This window comes from Limulus polyphemus, unplaced genomic scaffold (genome assembly GCF_000517525.1).
Source record: "Limulus polyphemus unplaced genomic scaffold, Limulus_polyphemus-2.1.2 Scaffold5146, whole genome shotgun sequence".
Taxonomy (NCBI): Eukaryota; Metazoa; Arthropoda; class Merostomata; order Xiphosura; family Limulidae; genus Limulus; species Limulus polyphemus.
Window position 1 is genome coordinate 30,692 of NW_013670756.1, and position 11,470 is coordinate 42,161.

At 32.8% G+C, this 11,470-nt stretch overlaps 1 protein-coding gene across 1 annotated transcript in view; it reads right to left on the minus strand.

Annotated features, from left to right (window-relative positions):
• Positions 1 to 11,000, minus strand: part of LOC106472187 (general transcription factor 3C polypeptide 5-like) — a 24,150-nt gene extending 13,150 nt beyond the window's left edge. Inside the window, exons 1-3 of the mRNA XM_013932814.1 lie at positions 10,831 to 11,000; positions 8,663 to 8,888; positions 6,144 to 6,398 (exon numbers count right to left, since the gene is read on the minus strand). Of these exons, the coding sequence (XP_013788268.1) occupies positions 6,144 to 6,398; positions 8,663 to 8,888; positions 10,831 to 10,944 (595 nt within the window). The 5' untranslated portion in view covers positions 10,945 to 11,000. The remainder of the gene's footprint in view (positions 1 to 6,143; positions 6,399 to 8,662; positions 8,889 to 10,830) is intronic.
• Positions 11,001 to 11,470: the final 470 nt, after the last annotated feature.

Consider the following 11,470-nt stretch of genomic DNA (forward strand, 5'->3'; position numbering starts at 1 on the left):
AAAGGGATTAAAACCATGTCTGAAAGAAAAGACCACTTACGATAAGTAAACCATTTTCATTGATAAATGTCCAATGAAGAATGCTGATAGGACTGTGTTAATAAAGGTGCCACCCAAGAAGTCAACCCCTGAGGTAAAGCACTGGACCGACTGTATAAAGGTCAGGCATGAAGCCAGAGAACAATGATCAATGGATGAGAAATGTCCAATTGAGGTTGACATAAAAGAGATGGCCAGAGAGTAAATGGAAGAGGTTAGCATGAAGATATTGAAGGAGTGGAAACAATGGCTAACCCAGCCAATATGGTACCACTAGAAGAACTCGAGAGGACAAAGAGCAAATTAGTACAAGAACCTTGGATAACAGATGAATCAGTGGGAGCGCATAAAGATGAAGACCTGTTCAATCCTGACTGAGAGCATCTATGCTCAAAGCCAGAGGGTGAGGGACAGGAGACCAGAAGGATGGAAGCTGGGCATCACAGTGAGTGGCAAAAGCATCTACTTTAGGTGTCTTAAGACAAGAGCTGATCCAACAAAAACTTGTGGATAAAGCAACCATTCTGTGGGAAGAACTCTGTTGGGACAAGATAACTGATTGGCTACTAAATTCATAACACTTGGAACAAAACAAGCAAAGAAAACACTCTGATGAGTGTGGGCTCGAAATGTCTGAAAACCTGAAGCAAGTGCTCCCTTGCTTGGAAATGAAAGAGATCAACTATTCAAGAGCCCAAGACATAGCTCATTGAACTGCTACAAACTATGAAAGATTGATGTGGAGAGAATATTTCAATATGTCCAGATACTTTTGAATTCCATATCCCCTACACAAGCTCCCCATCCCTGGAAAGAAGCATCCATAAAAAAGATACATCTCTGCTCTAGACATAGGGTGAGAGAGGGACACCCACTGTCGTGTTGTCCCTGTTTAATCACCAGCCAAGATCAAGCAGGCTGGAAATCAACAGGGTTATCAGACACCCCAGAGCATCTGTGCAAATAATTTATTGATCCCATACTGACCACTGATGGTAATGCAAGTGAGTCCAATCTAAAGGAATGAGTGATTCCACGGACAAGGTACTGAGTGGGGGTAAGAACAGACTTTTCTGTTTTGATGAAAAACCCAGTTCTTGACCCATCTGATGAAAGAACTCAGGTGTGATGCTCTGTCAAGTGACGGGAAAGTGTGAGAAGAAGCCAATAATCCATATAATGGTGAATGTGAATGCCCATTGAGTGGAAATGATATGAAAAAAATCTGAATATCCAGCAAAAGAGAGTATGGTGTAGGCCAAATGGTAGAGTGCAACACTGAAAAACCTGTCTCTTGTGCATATAATGTAGATACCATAATGAAAACTCTGCAATTGGAATTAAAAGGTAGGCTTCAGTGACATCGAACTTCATCATCCATAGACCAGGTGCAAAGAGGGAAAGAAACAACTCCATGGTAAACCAAAGAGGCTGGAGAAAATGATTGAGACAAGAAAGGTTATTGACAGGTTGCCAATTGCCCATCTTTTTCGGTATTACAAACAAACAGGAATAAAAATGCTTGAGAGAGTAGTTGGTGCACTCTACAGCCTCTTTGAGTAGAAGATCCTGAATGGCATGTGGATGTACAAGAATCTTTGGCGAGCAAAAAGGCAATTAGTATGGTAGACAATGGAGGCACAGATATGAAATAAAGGACTAACCCTCTCACAAGTACCTGAATGATCTACTGATCAGTGGTGAAGGTCTCCCATACAGACTCAAACCATCTGAGTTGAGCCTCCACAGGATTGGACCCCATAGGGTAGTCATTAATGCCATTGTTGGTGCTCCATGCAAGCAGAGGATGTGAAACTGAAAAACCTATCTCTCATGCAAATAACAAAGACACCAATGTGAAGAAACCACAATCAGAATATGAAAGTAGACGTCAGTAGTATCGAACTTTATCATCCACAGACCAGCACCAATGTGCCATCGTAGGGAAAGAAACAACTCCATGGTAAACCGAGGAGGCTGGATGTGAAGTGAAGGAACAACTCTCTTGTAAGAACCTGAATGACCCACTGATCAGTGGCAAAGGTTTCCCACAGAGACATGAAATGTCTGAGATGAGCCCCCACATGACTGGACCTCATAGGGTAATCATTGATGCCATTGTCAGCACACCACATAAGTGGAGGATGCCCACTGATACAGGTGGAATATCCCTAGTGATCCGATAGAATGTGGAGCTGATGCAGGTGGTCTGGAAACTCAATCCAGAGATGCAGTAAACCATCCAGTAGAAGACTGGGAAAGGCGGGAGGCCAGTGTCAAAAGAGAAGAGTGAAGATGGGCCACATCCATTTGAGATTCCATGGAATCTGAAATATGTGCGAAAACTGAATGTCTGAGAAAAGGAGCTTTTCTGAGATCTTTAAGGGCTGAAGAAGAAATTTGAATGCCCTCAAGCAAGGCATCTCTAAGAATATTTATTTGGGTTCTCCAAGTGATAGAAAGCTAAGACATGCTGATCCAATAAACAAGGAGGAAAAGGTATGGCAGCATCTTCACTCAATTGATCAACAAATCTCTGAGCATGCACAGCAATGTCTGGCAAAGGTAGAAAGACTAGGTAATCAGCCGAATGGCTGTCCCTGAAAAAAAAGGAGAAGAGTCATAAGCCACGGAAAATATTCAAGACATTACAAACTTGATATACTAGTTGCAAAAATGGTGCAGGAGGTGTGATGTCTGTCCGAGGCTTGTGATTAGCTGAGTAAAGGAAGGAGGCAGAAAAATAGAGTTCAAATTCTCCCCAGTCTGGTCCTGATCCCCCACAAGTTCAGCCTCTGAGCCAACAAAAGAAGAAAAATCAGACCTCGTGTAAAACTCCACCTCTCTGCATGTTAGAGACTGGACGTACACCCGCGCAACACTAGACTCCAAAGATCGCAAATTAGTAGCACTAAGAGAAACATGAATGTGTTAATTCATATCAGAAATGTCTCAGATTATTTTTTTGGGAAATTAAAGAAAATTGACAGTAAACTCAAAGCCCAAGAAGATGGGTTCATAAAAAAACACCCAAAGCATAGGTATAACTAAAGTTATACAACACATAAGAAAAACCCACAGCAATCATGTAAAACTGTCATCATAAATTTTTGCTGTTGAGAAAAGTGAATAGGAAGTAATAACAAGGAGCTTATATATAGATCTGGTATAGGGGCACACTGATGAAGGTGGAAAGAATCACAACATTTATGTTGCTACAGGCAATATAGTGGGATATAAAGGCTGGAGCAAACAAGGTAAGATTCAAACTAATGCTTAGCTGGGCAGAGAAGAGAAAGTGTGTTTTGGAAGAAATCTTGCTTGTGGAGTTGCTTTCTTATGTCACCCAATTTTGTTTTCAGCATTGTCATGGGATATCCTTACAAACCTCCTCACTTTAACACAAGTTTCTTCTCAACAGGAATTTCATCACAACTACAAACTCATCTACTACACTTTCAGGCAGGCACCACAAATAGCCATCTTACAGAGATAAGTAAGCTTTGTTGAGCCTTCCTCAGCTACTTCTACAAACAAAACTCCTCAAAAACATGTACAAAATGTCTTTATAGAACTAAGGAACAAGATCTTTTATTGCACAACATGTGTAGTTACTACTATATTTTGTGTATGGGTTCTAGTCCCTCACAGCCTAGAAACTAGAGTGAATTTGGTCATGCTGGTATGCAATTCAGATTCCAGATATTGCAAGAAGTTCAAATCTCTATTCAGAATTTAAAAAAGGATAGTACCAGAATGTCTTGTTTAGGAATTAACCCACCAAAAATATCTCCCTAACTAAACAATGAAATTGCATATACCCTAAATCTGTTACTTATAATATTAATATTCTGTGGGCACTTTTTTATTACCAAGCATCATTATACAGCAGATACAATTCAAAAGGAAGTCTGAAACAGCATTGCTAACAGTTAAAGTCATGGGTGCAAGGCTAAGAGAGGTAATGTTAATTTAAGGCATTATGGGATATGTTTTGACCATGCAGTTTTAACCATTTGGGGTAAATTGTGTCAATTATATAGGTAAATGCTAACTGCTAGGGAATAGGATCACTGAATAAATTCTTAATTGTTTAATCACTTAAGTAGGTTTGCACCTATGGCTTTATACCAAATAGATTTGTATTTTTCATTTATGGCAAAGCTACTAAGGCTGTCTGCTGCCATCCCAAATTTTGAGCAACTGTCCAAAGGGAAGACACCCAGTCAGCAGAATCCTACCAGCCACCATTTATGCTAAGGGATGAGTGTTACTCTTATAATGCATCCACAGCTTATCATGGAAGGAATATATTGTGGTATTGCAAGGATTTAAACCTGGCTCATTAGTTCCAAAATCAAGAGCTCTATCACAGGACTAACACAAGCCTTAAACACAAATGCATATTAGTATTTCAGAAATCTTTAAGTCTCATTTTGATGCATTTTTTTGCCTTCAAAATTCCAACTAATATGAAGCATTAATTTTACTAGTGCTTGAACATTTCATAAAACAAGATAAACTTCCAAACTTTAACCTAAGAACAGATTTGGTCTCTAAAATTTAATATTATGTTAAGTTGTGTAAAAAGGAACATGAAGAAATAACAAAAGTAAAAAAACAAAAAGACAAACGAGTTTTTACGAGCATTAACTAATATTAATTCATATTTGTGTAATCTTTATGTTAAGAATTATTTTCAAATGCTTTAATTCTTACTAAATGTTAACTAGTTTTTGGCATAAAATTATCATATAATGTTATTTAATTCTTTTTTAATATTTCATGTTGTGATATTTACAAAACTTTGATGCGAGATGCTTTTTTTTAAATATGAAAATATTACCATTCTATATACCCAGTCAATTTCACTGTTATTGCTTTTTATTTATTTATTTATTTTGAAACTTGATTTTTCTGGCTGAATTAGTCTCCACTTCCAGATATGAATCATAACAAGAAACAGATTTGATCTTTCAAAATGATTTGCAGTTAGGTTTAGGTAACAATATTTTTGCAACCAATGTTCTTGGTTGAAATCAATTGATATATACTAAAAAAACTAGTTTTTCAATAAATTATAAGTTATTTTATTTATGTATGTTGTTTGGATACGTAACAAACAATATTCAATTCATAAGGATTTGAGTCACTTGGATATTTTGCAGTTGCTACTATACTCTCTAAACTAATAAAGCTTGCCTGATGTCTTGTTTTAGAAGAATTTTACCATAACTTTCAAACAAATATTTAACAAAACCATTTTTCAGGAAGGAAAATAACTTTGCCTAGTTATTTTCAAAACTATTCTTCATTAGTAGTTGTTCACACCATTTTATAACCTCATACCATGTGATATAAATGAAGGCCTATAATAATAAATCACCAGACAGAGTATGAAAACAATGAAAAAAACAAGACTTGGTTAACTGTATTTTCAAGGAATTATAGTTAAGAAATAAATACCTATTATTTGGAATCGGAAAAAATTCTAAAAAAATGTATTGTTTACAAGCAAGACTCCTGAGAGCTGTGCAGAAATGTAAGTTTAAAATTATTTAAATTGTTCTGTGAAAAACACTATACACAATATCGATTCTAAACTATGTTTAAAAAACAAATTGTTGAAATTAAGTCAGAATAATAATTGTTACTTAAATTTTGAAAATTGATACATAGATTTGCACACACACTTAGAAGATGCTCACTGGTCCAGAAAGGATTAAATAATGTTTATTCTTTGACTTGTTTCTAATTTAATGTACTTAGATAAATTAAAAGATATTTTATTCAAGGATTTCACACAAAATATAAAAAGGAAATATCTTATTATCCTAAAACCCCTTACACTTAAATTACACAACTAGTCTTCTCTTAACTGTCACCTGATCTAAGCCTAAGGCTTAAACCAGTTGTATAAAATATGTAGGTGTAGGGTTTTTAGGGTAATAAAGTATTTTCTTTATACTTTTTATGTGTTATGTATGTAAGTACCTTAGATGAGCACTACATTGTTTACATAATTATTCAAGGATTTCTTACCCATGCTAAATTACTGTTTATAAAGTTAGGTCAAGCAACTTTCCACAAACATATAAACTTACTTCTTCCAATAATATTTGGTGGATGATGTTTTGTAGACAAGTGATGACTAGAATTCCGATGAGTTGGATCTCTTCTGTAGTGATAATTTGTAGGCATGTCAAGTCGAGAAAAGAGTGGTGGTTGAATGAAAATTTCTGCTTCTTTCTGTAACCAATTACAAAGTTGAATGCCAGTTGGAACGAGGCTAGGAATAAGTGATCTATACTGGCCACCAGGATTGATTTTCATGGGCAAATATTGAAAGTCCATCATTCCTTTGTATATGAAAACAAAGTAAATATCCCATAGTTATTTTTTTATTTTATGCCAAGAAATATTTATGTTTTCAAATGATTTCTCAATATTATAAACCTCTTATAATTAAAATTTGTAGAAAATAGACTTATGTTAAAGGTGGTGAATATATAATGAAAATATATATATATATTTACCATGTACTCTTAAAGAAAATCAATGGCATTGCTTGAAAATTACCTCCCATTAGTTTAACTTTTCACTACAGCTACTGCAAGCTATATAACAGTGAAAATATATTTCCCATAAGTACTTACCTCCCTCTCACACAAAGCTAGTCTATTATAACCCTTTATTTTCACACTACTTCTGGAACAGGTATGCTCATTGTCCAGTAATGAAACTAATATATATATATAGGGCAAAATGTATGAGGCAGGCACCATATACACAAGAAAAAAATGTACGGCACTTTGCTTTAGAGCAGTGCAGTATAACTATTACGTGAATCAGCATAGAGTGGACACGTAATGGACAATGTCCCCAAAGAAATATTGGTTGAAAGAAGAGTAACTTTCCCCATAAAAAAAAATAAAAAATAAAGGGGAAGCATCATAAATAAGTAGTAAGATGAAATTTTGTCTGAGAATATGGAATCAGCCCATTGTCAACAGAGAGCATTATTCATCCATATATGTTCTGGGTCATAGTATGTGATATAGAAATTACTTCCAGCTGTCCACTCTCTGTAAACTGACCATATGCAAAAGAGATTTTTAAAGTTGGTTTCTTTATTTTAATTAAAGCATTAATTTTATTACTATTTATTGTAGTTTTTTTAATATTCATTTAATTTGTAACTTACTATCATACTTTATCTTCACAAATGTTAGTTTCTGCTATACAGCCCTGCTACCAAACTGTTGGGTTTATCATAATACAAATCATGTTACATGTTACTAATGAATACAACATTTAGTGCATAATTATAATACAATAGTACTACTTTATGGCATTGTAATCAATTTCTAAAACTTTCAATGTTGTGTTTCTTTTTCTATATCAACATAGTTGAACTACATTACACTATCCAAGAACACCCAATCATAAGTTCAAAGCACAAAATAATTTAAACAAAAACTGGCAGTATAATGTGCATCAAAACAAAAATTTCTTTTGAGAATTAAGTAAGTTCACAGATTTATTAGATTTTTATAAGAATTATGGGATTGATAAATACTTAAAACTGAAACAGCATAAACAGGAAATTACATGTAACAAGGATGAAGTACGTAAACTTCATCCAAAAAACACAGAGTGTGCACTCCCACAGTCATAAGTGTATGTCAACTACACATCATAACCAACAGTTCAATCAAACTTAACTCAAACCCACAGAATACATTTTATATTATAGAAATACAATATTTTAGAATTTCCAACATGAAAATGTTAGATGGGGTTAAGTTTAATATTTCACTATAAAGGAATCAATCCAATTTATGTTTGATGCAACATTTAGAAGCCACTAATTATCATAAGGTAATTTATATAAGAATAGATAGAAATAACATTAGCTTGTTACACCCTGACCAAAAAAAAACTGCATTAAAGTGTCAGCTAAGTGTCTAGCTATATTATTTTTTATTGTTAATTTCATTAATAGTATTGGTTATTCTAGACGGAATATCAAATGTCATTACTTTTTAGTTTTTGTTTATTATTATAAAGATTGTTTTTCATTGTTGGCTTAATATATGTATTCAGGTCTAATCTAAATCTCCTATGCTGGCCAAGCCTCCTCACAAGATCTTACTAGGATTATGACCAAAAATATTGTTAATAGTGAGAGTACTCAACTGATTAAAATAATGAATTCTAATCTTTATAAGTAGAAATGTAAGAAATATATATATTTAACTAGCTATGCTGATGGCCAAGTTGATTTTAAGTTCCACTCAAGGTGCATAGCTTAGTCCAATCAAAAGTTATTATTATTTACTCACAAAGCTTTTCAACTTTTAAATGGTAATTATTCATCATAATTTTTACCAAAGGAAAAAAATAAATTTCTACACATCCATTGTTATCATTAACAATAAAGCAAAATTGTTTAGTAGATACATATAGGTTTAAGTTTTTGTGAAGCATAAAAAAAATTATGGATGTTTCTGTTAAAAGTGACAATTGTAAGTATTAGCTGAGAAAGATACTAATAAAATTTTCTAATAGGTGTGTTTCTAAATTACTATCTTCTAGAAATAAATTTAAGAATAAGTTTTACCTTTAAACCTGTATGTGGTGTCTACAATACCAATAATATCAACTCTGTATGTGTAACAATCTGAAGATTCTGACAAGGAATTTTCATCAACTGCCCTCTTCACCTTTTTTCGAACAACTTTCATTAGAAGATTTGTTGTATTGAATCTGTCACCATGCCCACATTTGCAATAGATATCATTTGGTCGATAACGTAACTCTAAGCGACGAGAAGGTTCTGAGTATACCTAAAGTACAATGAAATTTATAGAAAATATTAATTACATTAAACACTTGTGGTTGTACTGAAAATCAAGGAACTTTACAAGAAAGGATTGCTCCTTTCAATCATTAGAAAACTAACATGAAAAAGTAAGGCTATCTGTAACTATACTCATATTTGTTTTGTGGACACAGTGTGCTAGTGCTGCTTGATATTCAAAACATATTATTTCAGTTTCACTAGGAATTTTAGAAAAAGTACAATATTTATATTACAATATATGAATTTGATTTTTTTACATAAATATTAAATTTTTCATCTACGTAACACTTTCTATAGTACTTCTTCACTATTCCATAGGGAAAAATAAATGTTTATATACTTTCATAACATTGAAAATAAATATCTTTTTAATTTAGTTAGAAATATATGCACATCTATGTTTCCTTGATCAGTGAGGAACACTATATTATGTTATTACAATATCAGCCACAGCTCTTGAGTTTAGATTACACCCTTACATACATACATCAAGAGAAGATCAAGCTTAAGAACAAGTAGATTTTATTGATTAACTATTTATTTTACCTTTCTAAAGTTGTGTTATTTCTAAATATTCTGACTTAATATTATTTGGTTGTGCAACTACATAGTCATGATTTTTTTGTGATTTTAAAAGCCTATTATAATAATAATAATAACTGGTCTGTTATGCATCAGTTATTTCCTTACACCAATTCAAAGTACATTAGTGAAAAAGTCCAGTGTTTTTGTAGTTTGATTATAAACTGAAATTAGCATTTTCAAAAAAACATTATGTTCCATATTAAACACATTGTAGGAAAATTAAAAATTAAGAAAAATCCAGGATACTATACATGTAGCTCATTTTGAATTTTTTCACCCTTTTTTCTTAGGATTTATTTAGGCAGCATGTGTTGTTGCTCTGTCAACTTCTCACATTCTGGATTTGATCAGTCACTATTAGATGCAAGTTTTTTATTACATGGAATAACTTAAATAACAATTTTCTATTCTGCAAACAAAGATATAAGTATACTACTAAATATATTTTTGTACAAGTAGAAGTTTTAATTAGTACACACTTATATTTAGTAATAATGTCATATCATAAAAAGATTTTTTGTTGCTTGCAAAGAATATTTATTCGACTTAAAATTTACACGTAATGTTATTTTTATATAAAAATATTCAAAGGTGGCTTCCAAATCATATTTATAGTACTTATACTGTCCTATTGTGAAATCACTCCACCAATGAAAAATTGTTATCTTCTTTACTAAAGACTTTAGGCTCACAGAACTTGACATGTAGAGCTTATAAAAGTACACATTTTCTAATGCAATAATTATGCATTGGTGATCTAGTTTTATTCAGTTGTTTACATTTTGAGATAAATACAAAATGTAGCTGTTTTATAGATACACAAGTCAAAACAATTTTTTCACCATTTTTCTTAGTGATAAGTATATGAATTTATACACGATCATAAGCTTATAAATTATAATGCTTACTAAAATAAAAGTAATGGTCATTTGATTATTTATAAGGGACATGATCTATATATCGATAAATGAGTAATGTCAGTTAAATAAATATATTTACAATCAGTTAAAAAACACAAGTATTCAATTTCCACAACAAGTGCAGTCATAGAAAATGAATAACTTCTGTCAATGACAGTGTCATAAATCATTATCACTGAACAACAGCGAAATAACACTGTCACGGCGTTAATCACTTAATGTCATTAAACGTAGACTTTTAGAGCTGTGTTTTTTTTTAAAATATTATCCCAATCTCCTTAAACTGTCACTGTCACACAGTGTCAGAGTCAGTCGGACTCGGAATACAATTTGTAACTTTAATTTTAAAGTTAATCAATTTCACTGTCTGGACTCTGGGGATAATTATTATTAAAATATTTCAAAATACTACACTGATACCTTTGACAAAGATTTTTCACCTCCTAAAGAATAAAGCATCTTTTCAACATTTTTCACTATTCCTGGATATTCAACTCCGATTAACTTTTTCGCATTGAAAGTAATATCAGCCATAGCGTTTTCTCTACACTCTAACCCATCACAATCACAATTCAAACCCCTCTACCCAATTTTATTAGCGCCCTCTGTATTTAATATGTTTTCAGAATAAACACCGCGTTCAAGATTCGGAATTCATTATTTACATTTTTAACGTAATATAAGTTTTCTAAATAGATTTTTATTAGCATTACTAACCACCAACTTTAAACTTTATGATTCTCACAGTGGAAGATAACGAGGTTTAGGTTTAACAACTGCTGTCAAATATCTTCTAACTTAAGATTTTCAAATTTCTACATTTGCCTTGCCTTCTAATATGTTAAATCGCACATATGTCAAAAGATGGTATGAAAAGCATATAACTATTTAAATAATGAAATAGACACATGGATTCGTGTTTGAAACTTCCGAATATTGCACCAAAAGAAGAACAAAGTGTTTTAGACAAGGTTACTACCTGAAATGGCTGCACTCAGCAGCAAGAATTGCAACATTGGACACTGATTTGGAAAGTTCAACCATTGATGTTATCAAGCAC